General features: G+C 44.6%; 1 protein-coding gene across 3 annotated transcripts in view; it reads right to left on the reverse strand.

Moving 5' to 3' along the window:
• Window positions 1-22,153, reverse strand: part of bcas3 (BCAS3 microtubule associated cell migration factor) — a 274,108-nt gene that overhangs the window by 209,077 nt on the left and 42,878 nt on the right. For all 3 annotated transcript variants that reach the window (XM_010868161.3, XM_010868099.3, XM_010868284.3), the window contains exons 10-13: window positions 20,049-20,125; window positions 19,493-19,576; window positions 17,665-17,838; window positions 9,843-9,936 (exon numbers count right to left, since the gene is read on the reverse strand). In XM_010868161.3, coding sequence (XP_010866463.1) covers window positions 9,843-9,936; window positions 17,665-17,838; window positions 19,493-19,576; window positions 20,049-20,125 — 429 coding nt within the window. The remainder of the gene's footprint in view (window positions 1-9,842; window positions 9,937-17,664; window positions 17,839-19,492; window positions 19,577-20,048; window positions 20,126-22,153) is intronic.

A 22,153-nucleotide genomic window follows, 5' to 3' on the forward strand; every position in this document is an offset into this window, starting at 1 on the left:
TGACAGTCTTCACTGTGTTCCATGGTATATCTAATGCTTATTTATTATTTTGTACCCATCTCCTGACTGACATGATTTATCTTTTGTCTCATTCTTTTCCATCACAAGAACCTTTCATTTTAACAGGGGTGTGTAGACTTTTTATATCCACTGTACTTCAAATGGGATACAAGATTGGCTTTCTCCTTGTACCCCTACCATTTAGGTCAGATTTGTTGAGCATTCAAGGAATTGCTGCCACCTCTAGCGCTGTCTGAAGTCGCTATTCACCTCTTGGTAGCCTCTCAGATCGGTCTCCTACTTGATCAGTCATCCAGTTTGGATGAGATTTAGGCAGAGTCTTGGTGATGCCACACACCTTATTTTTAATGGTCTTGACTGTATTCCAAGAGATATTCAAGGCCTTTAAAATACGTTTATAACCATCCACCCATAATTCTAAACATTAGTCCCATAACCTCAAACCGAAACTATTGAATTCTGAGAAATTATGCATATAGCATCTAAACCCCAAGCCTCACTGCCATTATTTGACATGAGAACCATTTATGATATTACTTTCTTGGATATTTTCTGAGGATGTTGCAGTACATTTGCAAGCAGTTAGCTGCCTTTATTGGGTGCCATGTCAAATGTAAAAAAGAAGGATGGAATAGAACAAAATTAAAAGAATCCTACAACACATGAAAGAGGGATGAAGGAGAAAAAAAAAGACAGCCCCCCCCCCAAAAAAAAGTTGGCTAAAAGAATGTTGGCTAGCACAGCTTTCAGACCTCACAGATTGTTTCCCAAATGACATCATATTCCCTGTATAGTACACTACTTTTGAACAAGGCCCATATATAGAGAAAGGGGTGCCATTCAGGCCACCATAGTGTACACCTTTTTAAAAGCAGCAATGTAAAAGTGTGAGGTAAAGAAGTAAGACAAACAGGGAACCTGCAGTAAGAGTAACGAGGGAGAAAGGGGGTCACAGAAGGGGACGTAGAAAGGAAAGGAAAAAAATGAAAACAGAGCAGGCAAGGCCAAGCCAGGCATTAGACAGCGGTTTAGCTATTCATGCTCTATCAGAACATAACACCAAACCAACGCTGGAAGCTCAGAGCCCTGGCCATAAACTAAACCCACGCCCCAAATGAGGTGCCAAGCCACAAGAAGCATTTGCGTCAACTGGGAATACATGGAAAAGAAGGGTCCTTCTAATTATAGAGTCTGGAAACGGAAGCGCGGGGTGATTAGGAGTTTAGGCACTGCATTCTGTTTATCTGGGAGCTTCCTCTCTCCCTCACCCAGCCACCCTGTCCTCCCTCTCCACCCTCCCCAACTCCCTCCCTCGCACTTTCTTTCTTCTGGTCGCTCTGCGGCCCAGGCCGCCTAGCTCGCCCCCATCCCTCTCTCCCTCCCACCCTGGCTGGCTCACCACGGGCTTTGACAGATGAGGCTTGGCTAGGTTGGCCAGGACATGACTTCTTGCTGATGGTACACTCTGTACTCCAAAAGGCACCCGGCCGGACTGGAAGCACCCAGGGTTGGGGCTTTTGTGGCCTTGTTGAAATACAGGCCCTTGCCGAGAGGCGTCAGTGGGTTAGGCCGCTGGAAGCCCAAATTAAAAAGCAGCATTTCTGGTCGGCGGTGTGCGAGCCGCCTGCTGCCGCTGGAAACCTGAAGCCGCTGGTGCTCCGTTTGACACTATTTATAACACCTCAAACCTCCCCAGGGCACCAGGATGAAAACGGCTATATGTTCGGACACACACACGCACACAGACACAGGTCAGAGTGAGTCCCTCGAATTTTCTATTCGCAAGACGTGCGTCCGCATGGAAGGCCACTGTTTGGCTGAGAACGAGGGAGCGGGTGATCAAGTCATTTCCATAAATATTGACTCCCTCTCTCTCTCTCAATCGCTTTGCTGAAAAGAAGGCATGTGCCCCAAAACTTCCATTGTTTTGTTTTGGTGCAGCCTGCCCTTTCTGTCACGTCTCAAAACACATAAACAGAAAACATCTGTTCAATCCCATTAATAGTGCAAGGATATTTCATTTCCTGGACAAAAGCAGATGAGAGAAAGGAGAGGAGGGAGACGAAGAAAAGGCAGTCAGTGATGAGGTCTCCCACTTGGCAGCACAAAGGGCCGCAACAAAACTAGTCCCCTTTCTAATTAACAACACTTGGCTCCAGAACCCTTGAAAACAGGGAAATCTGAAATTATAACCATGTGGTGTGAGAAAAAAGAGCGAGGACACTGGGGAATGGGGTCTGGTCGGCTCTGGTGTAAGAGACGCATAGACTTCTGAAGCAAATGAGAGAGTATCCATCTTACGGAGGATTTGTCTTCAGGGCTGGCGGTGGGGCTGGCAGCTGGAGGCGGCCAGGCAGGGCGTGTGCGTGTGTGTACAGCGTGTGCATCTGTGTGACCAAGTGCGTGTACAGTCTGCACGCGGCGCGTGTGCACTGCGTGCCTGTGCGTGTGGGGTTCTCTCCCGGCTGCGTCGGCCCCGGCTTATCAAGGTGTTTATGATAGCAGTGGAAAACACACAGGGGCGCAGTAAAACCTAAAGTGGGGCCCGGCCTGACTTCAAAGCTGCCCACTCAGACCAGAGCAGCCTGCGAGCCGTGTCCTGAGGCCACCCTCTCTGTATCCAACCCTACCGCCCTCCATCCGTCCGTCCGCCCAGCCAGCCATCCATGTATTTCTCTCCCTCTGTAGCGTTCCCACTGCTTCCGTCCCTCCCTCACTGCCCCACATCAAGATAACCAGGATGGGGGGGGGGGGGGGGGTTGGAGGGAGGTGGGGGGCTGGAGGCTAACACACAATGGGTCATCATGCGGTCAACAAGTTGTTAATGTTTTACAGGGCAAAAGTGAAATCTTCTGAAGCTTAACCTGTTCAATTCCATCATAAAGTCAAGCAGGCCTTTTTTTAATTAACCATTCCACTGAGGCTGTTGTTGTTTCGTGTAGTGAGCGGCACAAGGCCTAGCATCGTGACTGTGCTATGAGTCACACTAAAGCCAGATGAGGGGATAGTGGGAAAGGAGGGATGGAGGAATTAGCTGAGTGTGTCTCCAAATGAAACAATGTCCATGCCCTCGATAACCAGGGCAGATTCCATCAGGCTGATGGGTAGGGAGGATGGAACAGGAACGTACCACAACTTAGCCCTGACGCTGATCAACACCACCATTGGCGATACCTCACACGTTTATGCGGTCAGGTAAGATCTGTGTTAGGTACCAGGAAAGCGCATGGGATGTGTCCCAAGGAAGAGAACACTACTACCCTGCTGTGGCCAGTCTGGTTTGTACTGGTCCCTCCAACGCACTTAACTCCATAAACCACATCCACAATTCAACCGAGGGGCAAAGGAGGGAGGGATGGAGCGATAGATGGATGGAGGGGGGAAGGAGGAAAAAAGGTGCTTACGGTTCATTTAATCTACAGTGGAGTGAAACAGAGGAGTGTGTTTTTCTATGTATTTCACAGCCAGACCACCAGTGAGCTGAGCAGCTCTCTCTCTCTCTCCCTGATATTAATAGAATGAAAGGGTGGACTAACCATCGCCAAGAGGCTGCAATTAGTTTATTTATTAAGATGGTTGACTCTTTCTTTTTGTTCTTTACAAGGTGAAATCTGACGCTTTCCAGTCACGCCGACTCCTTCAGAGGGCGGAGCATGCTGCCGGCAGGCAGGTTCATGAAGCGTGTCCAGGGCCGGAGTGAGACTCTGGGATGGCCGTGTCCCAAACTTAATGGGCATCGCCTATATATTGTGTAGCTGTTCACCAGGGCCCACAGAACACTGAGAAGAAGTCAGGCACTTTTTAGGATACGGTGCCAATGGAGTTGTACTTCAATTCATCCACGGCCCCTTTTATGAGACGCTCACATATTTCACACTTTCTGGGGAACAACATGCTGAATGTGCTGTGAATCCAAAGACGGTAGATCCCTTGTCAGCATATGGAACATTTAGATATTTATACTCCCCTCACTACTTCCCTTTCCTGGCCCAAATGAAGTGAAGTTAGGGCCGCAAACACAGAGTATTCCTAAATCCATCATGACTGAACCTCACTTCATGGTGCATTGATTACCCTATGGGCCCTGGAGAACACTAGTGCACTATATAGGGGACAGGGGGACCATTTGGGACTCTGCCCTGGTCTTTTATTCCTGCTTCTCTCTGGGTTTCCGTCATAACAGACTGAAAAACACATTCTCCCAGCAGCTTAGAGGCCAGGCTATAACACCAGCCTTTTGTTGCCCTGTTTAAAAGCTCCAAAACAAATTGGTCAGAACACAATCTGCAGATAAAGATAGGGACTATGGAGGGAGGGACAGACAAAAAAAAGACTGATGAAAAGCTGTAATCCGTTTCTCTGCAAATCTCTAACTTCCATTTAAATGCTGTCCTTTATTTCTGTGAGTGTGTCTGTTAACTAATGAATCCCCTCAAACATTTGCCGCCCCAGATTAGATTTCACGCTTCTCTGGGGTGCCTACTGGTCAATCTGGATGGGATTTTGAAAAAGGGTTAGGAAATAGGAAAAGAGTGAAAGAGGCTCTTTGACCAATTTGTGTGTAGGTGTGTCTGTATATGTTTGTCTGTAATGAATTTAGTGAACACTAAGAAAGAACTCAAGTAAAGAGGTCGGACATGGTAACAAATACAGTATGTCTACACAAAGTGGACCACAATATTGTGAAAAGTAAGGCCCCAAATCAAAATTAGAGGAAGGAATCAAAACACCCCCGCACACACCATGAAGTGTTATGTTTGTGGATGAGTCAAGAGCAGAGCCTGAGGAGTACATGCTGGACGTGTTGCGGTCTGGTTTGGGCTGAAGTTTCCACCGAGACCTTCAGCGTGGTTGGTCGGTTGTTCTCTACGCTAGCCAGCCTCCCTCCCTCTGATCTCTTCCTGGTTTTACAGCCGGAGTCTGAGGCCCTGACTTCCCAAGATGCTGCTGCCGCTGCTTTTGACCACCTACCATGGAAACACTGTAAAGTAGAGCCACGGTGCTGAGGCAAGGACACAGTGGAGGTTTTACAGCATCTTGGACAAAGAGCAGGAGAGCTTTAACCAGACCCACATCCACACAGACAACTGCACTCTAGGAAGGCCTAATCTAGGACTGTTGTCTCAGCAAATACACCAGCAGACAGACTTGACACACTGTCCACACTAAAACACCCTACACAAAACACTAATGTAGAGAACCACTAGCGGTTACAACTATGAAGTGGTTTTCATTAGATCCTGTCACTAACGGGGGGCAGAGTAGTTCCTCAGAAACGACAACGTTTTACATCTACTATATGAGACCTTAATAACAGAAAAGAAAATCATTACATTGGTAGAATTTAACAGTTCAAAACAGAAGAGTAGACAGAGTGAGAGAGAACGAAAGCGACAAAGAGAAAGAGAGAGTGACAAAAAAAAGGGAGAGCATTACAAAGATTACAACAAAGCTCGCTGGGGAAAGATGTATAGATCATCAGCTTTGTCTCATGCCATTATGACATGTAGCTCATGTAGTGGGGGGGAGGGCACTTTGCTAAAGCCGTGAATCCCTGGGCGTGGATTGAGCATTTGTGTGTGTGTGTGTGTGTGTGTCTGAGTGTGTACATACACTAACAGGAGGGTGTGCGCAGGAATTGCTGGGGGTTTAATCCTCTCTGACTGGTCCATGGTGGACACACAGCCATATTACTGGTCACTCTGAAACACAAACCCAGATATGGTTGGGCCATTTGTGTCACACATGCATCACACGACTCCCAGCTGCGTATCTTGCCTAATGAGAGTGGTTTAAAAAGACGACTGAAAATAAAAACCAAACGCACCAGTTCACACAGCACACATAAATCACTAACCATGAAGATGCAGCCACAAGTGAAGTGCTAATTGCTAGCAGTGTTAAGACACAGCCCATTGCCGGCCAAATTAGTGGTCTGGGAGGTTGTCTGTCTCTGGTACTTCCCTGGTGTTCAGCACGCGGGGTACGAGTGAACACGTCACTTGTTTGAAAGAGGTTAAGACGCCACACTGACTCGTCTTCATCCTGACACACAGCGGCTTGGCCCTTCCACTGTTTCCATCAACTCAACAGGCTGGGCAATAAGCTGCTGTGTCAGGGATCATGGGCTGGGCTGCACTCGCCTATGGCTATGTGTTGGGAGATTACTTCTCGCCTTGTTTACCAATGCTCTGTAGGCTCTGAGCGAGCAATATGGTTTGTATAACTGTCTGTTAAGGAATATGGTTTGTGTAATAGTAACATCATTTGTTATTAATAATGCATTCTGTTCAGGGGACGCCTTTCCCCAAGGAAGCTGACTTGCGCGTCCATACACTTAAGTGCGGGTGGTCCTGGGAATCTATCACGCTAGCCTGACATTGAAAGATTCAGAGGAGCACAAGACAAGTAGCTTGTATGTGTTTGTCACTGTTAGGGCTGTTGTAAGGTTGGAATGCTGTAAATGAGCACTGGACATATCTGCCATGGAGAAACAGATTCCTTGATTGTTATCAGTGGTGTGATTGAGAGGAAAGAGAGAGATTCTCTGAGAGCGTCTTTCCTGTCCAACAATCTTATCATACACAACACACAGCCTTACTGTCGCCATGTAACCACCCTCTGTACAAACTGTTTCACCGCCCCTGCCGTTTAAACAGGAATGTCGTGTTGACCTTGAACATTTCAGCTAATAATCATGTCAACATTATGTCAAGTGTGAGCGGTAATAGGAGCCTGAAAGGGAAGGACGCTTCAGTGAAAGTGTGAAGGTGACTTTAGCAAAAGACAAAAACTTTAGCGAAGAGTGAAGAAGATTGGTGAAAGATAGAAGACGACTAGTAAAAGGATGAAGGAGACTTTAACAAAGAGGAAAAGTGGACTTTACTGATAATGTAAAGGAGACAACAGTGAAGGGTGACAGGGACTTCGGTGAGGAGTCCCTGTCACCCTTCAATTATAATTATATTGGGGCTCTCTGGGTTTTTTGTGTTCAGCTTCAGCTTTCTGACAGATGGCCTCACATTCTAATCAAGAACAATCTGGTACAATATCGAATTCAATGTTGACTCAATGACAGCCTTTTGGCCAGGGCTTGAGGGAGCAAAGCAGCCCCAAACCATGATGCCATCACATCCATGCTTTAAAGTAGGTATGAGGTTCTTCTGTTCAAATGTGTGTTTTGTTTAGCCAAACATGGGGTCTGGCAATGCAGCAATTCCAGTAGTTTTGGTTTTTACCCAGGCGTTTTCTGGCAAGCATCAGTCGTGTTTTTAATTAGTTTTTTTTGCAATTAGTTAAATCAAGCTACCTTTATCATTTAACTAAAATATCCACATGTCCATATATGTTTAACAAAACAACTGCATTTACTTTTTCACATGACTGTTAGTGAAAGGGCAAATAGGAATCTTGTAAAGAGGTGAAGGAGATTTTAGTGAAAGCGTGAGGAGGACTTGAATGAAAAAAGCAGGAGGTGAATAAAACATAGCATTCAGCTGCTAAAGCGAGTGCATGTCAGTTTGTGTGTGTTGCTTCACAACTGCCTTCAGCTGAACAGCATCCTATCCTGTAATTAGATCACTAGGAATAGAAGGCCTGAACACCACACGGCCAGGCAAGGCAGCCAGACCAGCCACCCCATAACCACTTTGCCGTCTCTATAGTCACTCCAACATACACAAGCAATTCTATGGGGTTTCATATGCAATGTTTCTTGGGTAGGACTCGCTGGGCTTTCCAGGACCGGCCACTAAGCTGTGGAGTCATAGCATTATTTCATGCTGGGTCTGGTGTTTCATAGGGTGGTTGGGTTAGCTGACTTGACCACACTGTAAGAAGTCTTATTGCCGTAGGCCATGGGTAGTGAGAGATTTTCCTTCCTTCTATCCCTTCCTCTTTCTCTGTTTTTTCTCTCCGCACTTTAGGATTGCAGGCCAATCAAGACCAAGGGTCTCCGGTCTCTCTGAAAGCCGACGTCACAGATGTTTTGATCATAAGGCTTAACGATGAAAGCCTTCTAAATTACAGCATAGAAGTGAGGAGAACTACATGGCTACTACACTCAGCTAGCTAGTTCACACACACACACACATCCTGACCCCATTAAGGGGAAAAAAATGGAAAGAAACGTGGTTCTTGTTTGTGTTTTTGGGGGTACTACAATGTCATAATTCTAAATTCTTATTAGGGTCTGTCAGATTTGGGTCGGCGTAAATGAGGTGCTAACGCACCCATGTGGTGATTTAGGACTACAACTGACAGGTGGAGGACGGGGGGGTTTAGTTTGAGGTCAACAGCTCCCTGCTAGTCTAAAAGAAACAATGGGGGGACATACAATGGATGAGAACCAGAGGCCCATTGGCACCGTAAAGTCAGACACCAACTGGTAGCCTAAGGAATGACAGGACAGTAGGGGAAGCTCTACAGTATGGTTGGGAATATGAAGGGTGGTCATGGTTTATGGTGACACCTCTGCTTTATTTCGTGGTCAACGCACACATGCATGCAAACACACAAACTCACACTTAGGAGTATAAAGGTCAACTCCAGGAGGGAAAATGAACCAAGGGCGCCCCCTACAGACAGCCACGGTCAGACTACACAACGGCTTCAGAAAGTATTCAGACCCCTTAACTCCATACAAATGTTTTGGTGACTGACTCTTGAATTGATTTGAAAATGTTGCCATCAAACTACACAAAAGCAATCATAATGACAAAGCAAAAACTTGAGAAGAATTTATCAACATATATTTGGTAGAGTTGTTTTAGTTTAGTATTTATGGTCACAGGCGTGCATGGGTTACTGTGTGAGGTGATAAAAAAAGAGAATGATTGAAAGTGTGCATCTTTACCAAGTTATACATTTAGCGATCACATAAAGGTGGTGAATGTGATTTCTAAATCAGCCTATTGCCTGGGAGGTGCCTACGCTGAAGTCTTAAGCAGAGGACAGAGGAATGTGAACGATTTCTCCTAGGGACTGGAGGTCACACTGAGCACCATCTCTCAGCAGCTCCTTTATTAGCTGTTCTTTACACACACACACACACACACACACACACACACACACACAATGCAGCACCATGCATAAAGTAGAAAACAATTTGGAACAGAGTGAGGTCAGGAAAGCAGCTATGGTATTCTGGCAAAATGGAATTATGGTGGCGCACACAAGACACAAACACTCCCACTCTCCCTGCCTCGTTCTCCATGGAGTCTAAAAAAGGGAACGGCTGAGACCTTGTTGTGACACGGATGACTGTGTTTCAGATAAACGATGGGCCATGACCTCAGCGACAACAGACCCTCCAAACTCACCAAGGCCTGTTAACCACTCTGCTACTGTGAGGAACTCAACACCTCACACACCGAAGGCTGTATACCAGGTGTCGGGCCGAGTGTGTGTGTGAGATACTACACATCACCACTGTACGGTTGTCGTCACACTCCACAGTGGGATGAAGTGCCATGTTACTGCCTGATGCGGCCTCATCCATTGTGTGTTGACTGTAGGGCCCCCCCAGGGCCTGGCCTCTACTGACTGACTGGCATTGTTCTAGCACAGACACACGTCCATACGTCCCCACGGCGCCACACCCTAGAGCGCCACAGAGGAGGTTAGTGTGGGGACAGCCAGCTTGTGTGTCCCCTTCATGTGGGTTAACACTCCTCATCCCTCAACTTTCTTCACAGCGGAGAACTGCAAACACAGGCTGTCCAATTCCTCTTTGCAGGGCTCGGATTAACGTTCTTTACATCCAAAATAAATACTTTTTGTGTAGATTTGTGTGTGTGTGTTCCAGTGAGCTGTCTCCTTACCACTGGGGTTGAATGCCATGCAGGATATGGGTTTGTCATGGGCTGGGAAGTGGGCCACCACTCCCTCTCCATCAGAGTCCTCACTCACCAGGACCTGAAATCAACGCACACACACACACACACACACACACACACACACGCACGCACGCACGCACGCGCACACAGAGACAGAGAGTCATTCACCACAGAAACTACACCGAATGGGAATTTCCAGCGAATGTGTTATTCTCCGATTGGGAAAGAGCATTGCCCCCTTGTGGAGGTAATTAGTGATTATCTCAGTTAAAACGGTACAGACATTTAGGAAGACAAGATGTAAAGCAGCAAAAAGTGAAGAAAATGTATTTATGTATGTATTCATTTAGTGTTCATGACTATTAGCAGCATTAGCCACTGGCTTTGGGTATCCATCATATTCCATAGCTAGAAGTGTTGAAATGATATGACAGTCCTTTAATTAGTGATAAACTTAATTCTGCCTAATGGTAACGCTGGAACGCTGATTGACTCACTGATTTTACGAATCAGCACTTAGCAAACAACCTCTGTCAAATTTAGTCAAAATGTCAGTTTTGGAATGCGTTGTTAATACCCCTTAGGAATGCATTGTTCATTTCCCAGAGAATGGGTCTACAAAAGGATACATTTTCCAAAATCTAACTGAACGAATTGTCAAAATACATGCTTACGGTAGGGCTATTGTAATGTTGTTTTTCATCTCATTCCCAAAACCCAAAAGTTATTTTAAAAAGTGACAACTCTGGCACAAAGGAGACTACAGAAAAGGCTTAGTTGACTTTCCCAGCAGTAAATAAACAGTATCGATCAGCAGCAATGGCCAGCCCGGAAGATATGATCACTAGGAGAAACCCAGAGTGATGCTACGTTTAGACTTATACCTACACAAAATATACACAACAAATCGAGCTACCAAACAATAGGTTTACGCAATATATTGAAGTAACCAACAAATGGAGATATAGCCCTAGAAACACACAAGCAAATGTTTCAATAACATATAATAATAAAAACCTAGGGCCACTGGAACATTCTGCATTATTGCCTATCTCATGAACTGACAAAGAAGGGAAAAGGAAAGGAGACCGAGAGGCAGCTATTCAAGCATTATTTTTTTAATGGTCCGAAACAAAAACCTTTCATGTAATTGTATGTGATATAAATGAATGTGGATATTACCAGGACATGCTGGCCAAACCAGGAATAATTAGATGTAGGGAACAATATGAATAGGAAGCTTTAGCATCAATCATCAAGGTTGTAATTTTCACTTATATTTATATCCTTGGTGTTATTATGTAACTTTTTGGTTCCAAAAGTTATTGTGGCATATTAGTTTCTCAATATAATCACAGTGGTACATGATCTTACACTTGACAGACCTAGCAACACACCCCAATATTTAGCAAATGGTCTTAAGTAATACAGAAAATACCAGAGTTTTTCACAATAATTTTAACTCTGGGTCACCCTAAAGAGGCTGGTATCAGACCAGTATGTTAAAAACTGTGTGTGAAAAAAGGCCAGGGGCTCTGTGTATGTGTGTGTGTAAAATTCTCTGGTCATGAATACAGATTATAACTAAGCCCAGACATGAGGCTTGAGGTAGAGAGACAGAAGACGGGAGGAGAGCTGTTTTGTAGTGGGGGTCAATGCAGTTTACCCAGTGTTTATATTTTGCTTGACAGTTTACCAAACTTTTGGAAAAATGCACTGAACAAGTATGGCACTTTTTTTTTTTTTACACCCTGACAGAGAAAGACAGAGGAAAGGAGACAGAAAAAGAGAAAGGAGAGAAGGAGCAGAAAGAAATACAGAGGCAGAGAGAAAGAGATGAAGAGACAAAAAGAAAAGCAAGAGCAAAACTGGGAAAGGAAATGAAAGAGAAAAAATTGTGTCTGTCAGTCTATGTAGCATTAAGTCTGGTCTAGGGTTAGGTTAAAAAAATAGAGCAAGTCAGTTTTGTACTTTTAAATCTGGTCTAGGCTCAGTCTTGAAGTGTTAAATCCAATCTAGGGTCGCATTATGGGGCTGTACTGCTTTGGCGCTAGTCCAAACACAAAACAACCTCCGAATGAGCTCAACTGAGCCATTTAGACTGGACAGAGCAGGAGACAGAGGGGGGTAGACAGAGACTGGGGGGAGGCAGAGTGAGGAGACAGAGATAGGTGAGAGAGGAAAGAGAGAAATTAGAGAGGTGGGAGGGCGAAAGAGACATAGAGAGAAAAAAAGAAAGGAACAAAGACAAGGGGTGACATAAGCCAGACCTTTTTTTATTACGTCTGAGGCAGACAATGTTGTTCTGTGAGGGAATCTAGCTGATGCCCTTTGAAAATGAGAATTAGTGTGGCGGGCTACCTCTGATGCTTGCATTTAAAGAGGGGTCAGCACTTTCAGTAAAGCCACCAACAAACTAATAGCTTGATCCTAGTGAAGTGGCAAGGCAGCAATGCCCACACAACTGGTGCAGCACAAAGCTACGGGCTGAAGTCCGACAGAAATCCCCCTTCTTGCCCTCCCACGCCCTGTCTCTCCCTCCCCTCTCTCCCGTGTTCCCCGAGCTGTATTTATAAGCAGTGTAGGGTTACTGTAAGATGGCTGGCGACACAGTGCAGGCCTGCATCTGAGGGCTTTAGCCCCGGTCTGGAGAAGCCCTCGGGAGACTGGGATAGAAAAAGAAAAAAAAACACACACACACACACACACACACACATACGCTCAAACATGCTCAAATGCAGACACATGCGCATACGCAGACACGCATAGCCAGCATGGTATTCATTTATAGCGGATCTATGCCCCTTACACACAGACAGTAGAGGGAACAATATGGTGAGCGTTTAACAGACACTTTCAATACCTCTAAGGAGGGAGCCAGAAACAGGGGATGTGTGCAGGTTACTTGCTGATGATGAGCAGGGCATTCATTCAGCCTCCCACCAACGGGTTCAAACAGCTGCCGCTGCGGGGAAGGCCGAGCTGTGAAAGTGTGTGTAAGCAAGCAAAAGAAATCCCACCGCAGGGTCTTAGGTGCCGGGAGGTGCGTGTGGGGGGTCGGATATGGCAGTTCCTCTGTTTTCTTTGGCAGTGGATAAAAAAGTTCAACCTGGAAGGTTTCACCCAACAGCATGACCAAAAACAAACCAAAGGTGCGTTTACTGAGGTCAGACATGACAAGAAGACAGACAGAGGAAATTAAAGACAGAAAAGTACAAGAGTATAGATAATGTGTTCTGATTCAAACGGCATGTTTAAGAGGGCCTTAATAGAGATATGTAAACATGTAGGGCCAGGGCTCTACAGTGCGACCATTATACTCGCAAGTGCTACTAAAAATAAATGCGAGTGAACGGCAAATTTCAAGTAGGCGCATATTTACGAACTAGCTATTTACAGGAAATAAAATTCATACTGTCATAGTTGTAGTTATTCTGCTATTGTGTTTCATTGTTGTCAAATCAACGAAGAACTACAAAATCATAATGCAACACGCAGCTCATTAAACCAATCGAAGCCTACTTTAGAGAATGACTGGAATTCCCTCAGCGGAGTGGGTGAGACTTGTAATATGTACGGCGCTAAAGACGATATACAATGTTGAAAGATTAAGACAATAAAATAGTATTTTATAGGGAAAGATGAACAGAAACTAGATCAGTCTGCCAGTGATGTCGACGTGGATATGATCGAGGCTGTCACAGTAGAGTTGGCAACAACAACACAAGAGGGTGCAATCGCTAGCACCTTAGACGCTGTTGCTCCGTTACCCATTTGTATTCCTACAGCTAACAGCGCAAAGTACAAAGTAGAATGGGAAAAATCTTTCCCTTGGTTACAGTTTCGGTCTGAAACAAAGCTTATGTTTTGCAAATACTGCAAAGCCAGGACCAAACCTGTAGACACACGTACACGTTTTGTAGTGGGGAATCCTAAAATAAAAAAGACTCAGTTGTTAGTTGTCAGTCAGCCATGAGGAAGCTGGTGGATATTTCAAGTGGTGAGAAGACAACTCAAAATAAAAACCATAGCCTACTTCATTGCTAAAGAAGCTAGAGGCTAGTCAATTATAATTTTATCTCAACTACTTTTCCTTGTGTGCCTACAATTTCTTTGCGTGCCCCAATGTTTTTTTGTGTGCTCACATTTTTAAACTTAGGAGCACATGTTGTCCTGGTAAAAAAAAAAAAAGCCAGCATAGAGCCCTGTTTTGGGCTGAAGCTCAATAAATGTGACCCTCTATTAAATATCTGGTACAAGGAGACACCTGGGAACAGTTTCTGCTTACCCACGATGCATTGGGAAAAGCTTCTCACTCTGATGAGGGACTGACTACAGAGTACAGTTTGGAGAAAACAAAGAACAGCTGAGCTGAGACAAAGAGTGGATGAATGTAACTGAAATAGAGAATTTGTGGTTTTTCAGTTTGTGGTAAAATATCAAATTTCTGTGATCTGGCCTTCACCTAGAACCTGTGCCAACCCCAGGAAGAGCCTTGTTGCCATGATGTCAGAGGCAATCTTCTGCTCTGGGTTGATGCTGTATGTAATGTAATGGTATACGTTATTATCAGGTACATTTACATTTTAGTAATTTAGCAGATGCTTTTATCCAGAGTGACTTACAGGAAAATAATAATAATTCTGTACGTATGTATGTATGTATGTATGTATGTGTGTGTGTGTGTGTGTGTGTGTGTTGAAAAGGAAGGTTTAGAGTGAGGAACTGAAGCGTTCAATTTGCAGTGGTCTCTTAATTTTAACCCTTCTGCTCCCTCACTCAAAACCTTCCTTTTTGACTTTTTTGGAAAGGAAAGAAAAAGGTGCAGTGGTCTCTTATTTTTTTCTGGAGCTGTATATAAGCTGCTCCTGTTGTGGGAGCAGCTTGTCCGAATAGTACGTAAAAAGCAAAATTTGAAGGACACAATTATTATTTCAATAAAAAATATTTTGTTCTAACTTTGTCAATGACTATATTTCCTTTTCATTTAGCTATATTTCCTATTCAAAGTCATTTCATGGATGTTTTTATGGAAAACAAGGACACTTCTAAGTGACCCCAAAGTTTTGAACGGTAGTTAACATTATTATTATCAGATAATCTACTCCAGGTAATCTACTCCAGGTAATCTACTCCAGGTAATCTACTCCAGGTAATCTACTCTGCTCTAAGTTGATGAAATATGTAGTCATGACATATATTATTGCTCTAGGTTGATTTTGCAATGTAAAGTTCTGACATATATTATTGCTCTAGGTTGATTCAATATGTAGTCATGACATACATTACTGCTGTAGGTTGATTCTGTACATAACAAAATACAATATGATTAGGTGAAAATATAGTAGTTTTACAAGAACAGAACAAAAGTTGTAGCAAAGGTGTATGCTTTGTTTTTTAATCCTTCCCAGCATCACTTCAAAACATGATTTAAGACTTTTGGGAGCCATGGTCCATATCCCAAAGGGTAAGACACAGTTACACACGCGGTAAACAGATCAGTGGAACTCACAGAGCATGGGAAAAGATTAAGGATGGTGTCATCTGTACATATCCAAGAAATCTGTTATGAGTCCTGTGTTCAAACAGGCCAGCAATGCATTTACTGAAACCCAATTTAGATACACACATTTGGCAGTTTTTTCACAGATTCTGAGGGTTATTAGTGGTTTGCATCTTGTGGTGTACACTCTGAAGTCCTGCTGATATACTCTTCTGCATATGGTAGTCTTTGACACATATTTCCCTGCCTCCTGGAGAATGTTCCTAATCGGTTTCTTCGTAGCTATTAAGTATTCTTCTGTCATCCACTACAGCGGTCTCCTGTGCTCTACCGGGTCACTTGTCATTGATGAGCTCACCAGTGCTTCCATTATTCTAAATATACCAAAAAGTTGATACACCTAATGTTTTGGATGTCTCTGATCAGTATTTGGATCTATCTGCTTCTCGATGGTCAACCTGACATCTACTAGCATTTATTTCGTCCTCATGATGTCAGACACACAAAATGCAAAGGCCAAGTCTATAATCAAGACCAGTCATTAGCAGGTCTTTTGTGCAGTAACTATGCAAACTTGTCCAATAAAAAACACCTGTGAAGCAAGAAATATTGGGACTACGCATAAAATGTTCGATAATTCCAAATGGTTCATCCGATATAGATGACGATAATCCTTCAAATAAAGCTGACAGTTGGCTGTTAACACCATAGTAATCCTTTCAGATCCAAAGTGCTTGAATACGGCCAAAAACATTTTTACTGTCCAAATTAGGGATGTCACGATACTAGAAACTTTGTAGTCGAGACCAACACCAACGAAATTCCACGATTCTCGATACCCAATTTGATACCACAGTAAAAAAGTAAAACAAAACAATAAATCCCATGTACTTAAGAAAACAGGCTACACACAAATACACACACCTCTACTCAGAGTGTAAGCAGTAGTTTAAATTTACTGACATGGTGACAGACCATTAGTCTGGAAATATTTATTTAAAAAGCTAATGTTATGTTTTGATGACAGATGACACAGACTGAACGTTAAGGATGGTAACCTACTAGTACGAGGTATGGTTACATTACGGAAGCCTTTAGCCACTGCTAGTCTCGCGAGACCCCAACCTCAAATCTCGCCTGGCCTCCTGACGACATTCTAGGCCTGGTGTAAGAGGTTAAGCCAGTGCAAAAGTCGTATGGAACATAGTTGGCTAAACTACACAGCAATGCCAGCTGTCTCAAACAAAACATTTTTTTACTGTGTATTTCAGGATAAGGATATAACAAGGATAACACTTAGGATATGTTGTTAATGTAACGTGAATTGAAACTCACCTTGAATTCTTTAAATAAATCTGCATTTCTGTCTTTGAGGTGCTTCTTTAAAGTTGAACGTTTCCTCCTTTAGTCTCAAAAGTTTGAAGGCACCGTTTGCATAGTGTTTTTTTGCGAATTTATTACTCCCTGATAATCCGCCTTGAACACAAACTTCTTGACTCTTATGGTTTTTCTTTTCGATGTGACGGAGCTGCACTTCTCCGGTACCAAATGTACTGTACAAAAACCAGTACTGTCATGTTTTTTAGAATTTTGGCATCGACTTGGTACCGAAGTATCCATTCTCGTGACATCCCTAGTGCAAATCCCTTGTATGTATGTTTTAAGGTGTCTAACAAAAAATAAAATGAATTCATTAATTTAATGAATTCAGACACTTGTTTTCCTTACATTTGGTCAGGCCGGAGTGAGTTCCCTTGTGAAAAGCTTTTACTAATTTTATCAGTAAAGTTAATACCTAAAACAGCACCTCTACCCTGCAGATGAGGAAACATTTAGAACAGCTGTGGCCTGGAGAAATTGGTAAGAAAAAAGATAATTTAGGTGAGCTAGACCAAGAGAAACCATAGCTACTGTATTGAGCACTGCCACTGGAACTGTAGCACTGTTGCAGGTCCTAAGTGCACGCTAAATACATGTATTTTATTGTCATTTTGACATCTGGACAAAAATGTACTTTTAATAATCAGTATTTCAACCCCATTAAATCGGAAACAATTATGTATGTAAAATATATGGGTGTTTATATAGGGGTGTTTTGCGGTTGTCCATGCTCGGTAAAGTGGGCTGGTGCCAGGACTGAATTTATATCCCAGTCCGCCCCAGCATGTATGCTATGTTATCAGTGGAATTCGTACATATGTTCCAAATTAGTTATGCTTAAGATCCTAGAGTGGACCTTTAAAAGGGTCATTTGACAGTGGGAGTGTACCCACTTTTAGTCTGTGGGTTAGTGTACACACGTACCTGTCCCTCTCCGACGTTGTGTGTGTCAATGATGGTGATGACTCCAGGGGAGGGGGGGCTCCGGCGGATGGTGCTGTGAGGGGTAACGCCCTCTTCGTCTGGGGGGCCAGCGGGCAAAGTCCCAGCTAGCTGGGTCACCACCTTCCCCACCATGGTGAGGCCCGTCTTCAGCGTCTACCAAGAACATTGGGGGGGGGGGGGGGGGGGGTCATCAGATTGGGCTCATAATCATAAACTGACTACAGACCCCCCTGATAAAGAAGCAACCAAGTGTGTCTGTGTTACAGGAGCTGGAAAGAGAGTGCTGGTCAGTGTAGAGGTCGGAGTAAAGTCTACCCATGTGTGTAAGACAGAGACAGGAAGACCAGCTGATGACGATGATGAGGAATGCTGAAACAGCAGGACCCCAGAGTCTGCCAGCAACCCCCCCACCACCACCCCACTCAGCTCCACACAGATCAATGCCTTCTGTTTGGACTAGCACTAAAACCTCACACTGCAGTGATTAGAAAACACATTAGTGTTGATCAATTAGGAGTAAAACGCAATGTTACATTATTGATGGGGCCCTGAGCAATTTACACACACCAGCCTGTTAGTGGGCTAGGTGGAGTCGCCAAGTGAGGGGGAGAGGGAGGAAGGGCAGTGTGTGTCTGTGTGATGCATAGACCCAACAAACGCAAGGCGCCACACGGTATTGACAGGGCTGCCTGGCCTGAATGCCTGATTAGGTTCTCTGGGGCCCCTTTGCCTTGACACACACACAGACACACACAGTACATGGACTCCATTATCTCAGGACAGTGTAGTTAGGAGATAGACTCCGGCAGGACTCTCCATTTCCCCGAGCCTGGCCTGCCAGGGACCACAGAAGTGTGTTTCAGTCAGAAACCCTGGCCAGGCCTGGAGAGGACATGGACCAGCCTCTCCACTGACACCGCGGATCAGACAGTCAAACAATGCACAGGTTAGATTCATTTTTGTAATTACCGCGTATAGTACAAGTTGTAGCAATACCATTAGGAGTATGTAGTGTAATAGAATGTTATTAAGCTTAAGAAACAGTACCCCCCTAATATTCACTTGCTTAATGCTCTCCCCGCCTCCCCAACCCCCCGCCCTCTATAAGTCTCTTGACAGTAGCACTCAGTCTGTGTGTCGTGTCGAAGACCGGAGGTGGGGTTCAGGGTGAAAATGTTGAGATTATGATGTATGGTTGTAAACAGTGGATAGCTGTGGCTGCAGACAATCTGTCTGCATATCGAGACCCCCTTAACCCTGTTAACTCTTTCCGCTAGCCAGGCTAATCCTTTAGCGCTGCCGCTTTTCTTTTTGATCTATACCACCATTAGAAGCTAATGGGACTTCTCTCACGCTAGCCGTTAACGCTCATTAAGGAAAAAGGAGGGAGAAAAAGAGAGAGGGAGGGGGAGAGAGCCGAGGGAATAGCTTCGACCCGAGGGGTCATCATAAATCAATTTGGGTTCCCCTTTGGGGCTTGGATAAGACAGGAGACTGGAACCATATGAGAAGTGTATGAGTTGCGCTGCTGTGCTAGGCTAACATGGTGGATGGGGTATAAATTCAGACTGGTGTGAAATGGGTTAGCCATTAGCGTAGCAGAGCCTGGAGTTGCACTCCACCTGAGACGTAGATGGTTTTATTACAGATGTAGATGGTTTTATTACAGATGTAAATGGTTTTATCACAAATGTGGACGGTTTTATTACAAATGTAGATGGTTTGTGTACAGATGCAGATGGTTTTAGTACAGATGCTGAGGTGAAAGTTGTGTGTACATTCATGAGACAGTGTGAGGTTGACTCACTTTAGCAGCGCTGATGACTGTAGCGGTGTAAGACTGGGCATTGTCCCCGCAAGCGCCGCCACGAGATTGGTGACATCGGATCAACTATTGAGAAAGACACACAGAGACACACAGAGACACAGATATGCAGAGACACACAGAGACAGAGACACACAGAGACACAGATATGCAGAGACACACAGAGACAGAGACACACAGAGACACAGATATGCAGAGACACACAGAGACACAGATATGCAGAGACACACAGAGACACAGATATGCAGAGACACACAGAGACACAGATATGCAGAGACACACAGAGACAGAGACACACAGAGACACAGATATGCAGAGACACACAGATATGCAGAGACACACAGAGACACAGATATGCAGAGACACACAGAGACAGAGACACACAGAGACACAGATATGCAGAGACACACAGAGACAGAGACACATAGAGACACACAGAGACAGAGACACACAGAGACATATAATGAAGAAATGCATACTGGAGGATTGTAAATACATTGTGTGATATGGTGTGTGTATGTGTGTGGGGGGGTCAAACCTTATTGTCAGCGTAGGCTAGCCAGCGGCCTCCCAGGGCTATGGGGTTTAGGTTGGGGCCAGGACAGGGGAAGCAGGCTGGAGACACACAGGAGGAAATCAAAACAAGCTTAGTTTAGTTTTGGTTGGGTGTTGTGTTCACAGGTCCACACATTGCCTCAGGTATCTATAGGCTTCCCCAAAATGTATAGTGGAAACAAGGACAGTGTTCCTTTAAATGGCCAGCCTATTCCCTAATAATACACCCATATGGAGACAGAACAGCCAATACCCTGATAAAGATGCATAAGGCTGTTATGGAGGAGGTCCTAAAATCAGAGTGTTCAGATAATGGAGATCCCATTTCCAAGACAGTTCTCCCCCCTAGAGACAGCCTCTGGTTCTCTTTAATGAGCAGGATTCTGTTTGATAGGGTACAGTCAATCACTGTGAGTGTGTGTGCGCGCATGCGTGTGTGTGTGCGCGCTACTTGTTCCCATTGGGATCAATGTGTCTACCAGTCAATCTAGACAGGAGCTGTCCCCACTTTATTGGGTGCCACAGACTCCATTAGGTCATGATGGGACTCAAAAAAAAGAAACACATGCAGTCGTCTTCTGGCACACATAAACACAATACACACAAACACGGATGGGTACAAACAGCCCATAAATTCACAAGGAGATGAGCTATCAGTATAAACTATAACTAATGTTTCCACCCACTCGAGCAGATGTTGATGTAAACTGTCATGGTACAGTGTACCTTATCCTACTGAACTAAACAGAGCCACACAGCACAAGATCTGGGTTCAATAACCATCTGAAATCATTTTCAAAATGTTACCAGTGCTTGATACAACTTGCCGTCTGCCGTGGCCAGTATATTAGCTGTATACCCGGTCCATTTGGTCCAACAGGTAGGCTAAATCAAACACCCAGGGGATCCAAAAGCTACCTCCAAATGTATTTGAACCCAGTTCAGCACAGCACATTCAGCATGCCACAGAACTCACCACTACACACAAACAAATGTGTAAACAGGGAGGGAGAGACGTGATGGATAATGCCACATTGCCGTGAGCAACTAGGACAAATAAGCTGGTTCACACACACACACACACACACACATTAACTGACAGCTGCACACACACAAAATCCCATATGCTGACAAGTAAACACGCACACCACCAATGAGGTCATGTGGGTGCACAGAGAGAGGTTTGGCTGAAATGAACGCAGCACGCAGGATGACATGGAGTCAGATAGTCATGTAGTGAGCAGCAGGGTCGGAGCTAGGAGTCCAGGGGGCCTGGGGTGAACAGGACCTGAGGTAAGCCGCAAGGCCCTGGAACGCAACATCCTCTCCAAAGCCAGGGGAACACAACCCACTCAGCCCAGCGACTGACATTACAAGTGTCTGACCGCGGAGAGACTGGGGGGAGAGGAGAGAGAGGAAACGAGGAAAACATGAAGAAAAGAAAGGAGACAAGGGCAAAACTGATGAGAACGGAGGAAGAGAGAAAAAGCAAAGGACTGAACTTGAAGTAGAAGGGAAAAAAAAAAAGATGAATCGCCCAACCCAAATGTACACCCCCTCAGAGGCCTGACTAATATCTCTACTCACCAGGCCACACCCTTCTGTGACTAATAAAAAGGGACTACTAAAAACAACCCGCAAGGATGCCTGTGTTATTCCTTTATCAACCCCAATGACACACATAGATACTGCAAGGACCTGGGAATATTTGGAGTGATTAACAGTAATGAAGGATAATCACGGTCCAGTGAACCCAGCTGTCCAGACATGGATAGGGACGTCAGGCAGGCCAGTCAACACATTAATTAGATCCTTCCCTCCTAACAGAAGTTTGTTTACCGTCCACAGGCAGCGATGGTCTTGTTATATTATACTGTTTTACGTCTTCCTGCACAGTCCCAGAGGTTACCGGGCACAACTGACTAAGAATACTTGGAAACCGAACACCCCAATGGATAGACAAGTTGAAATAGTACCACCGTTTTTATTTCAATTTGTCTCCATTGCACGGCATCTCAACATGACCTAGGTGTGTTGTGTTAATTATATGATGTTAACGTTACAGCCAGGAAGGAAGTGTCATCAAAA

The sequence above is a fragment of the Esox lucius genome, chromosome 1 (assembly GCF_011004845.1).
Source record: "Esox lucius isolate fEsoLuc1 chromosome 1, fEsoLuc1.pri, whole genome shotgun sequence".
In the NCBI taxonomy this organism is placed as follows: domain Eukaryota; kingdom Metazoa; phylum Chordata; class Actinopteri; order Esociformes; family Esocidae; genus Esox; species Esox lucius.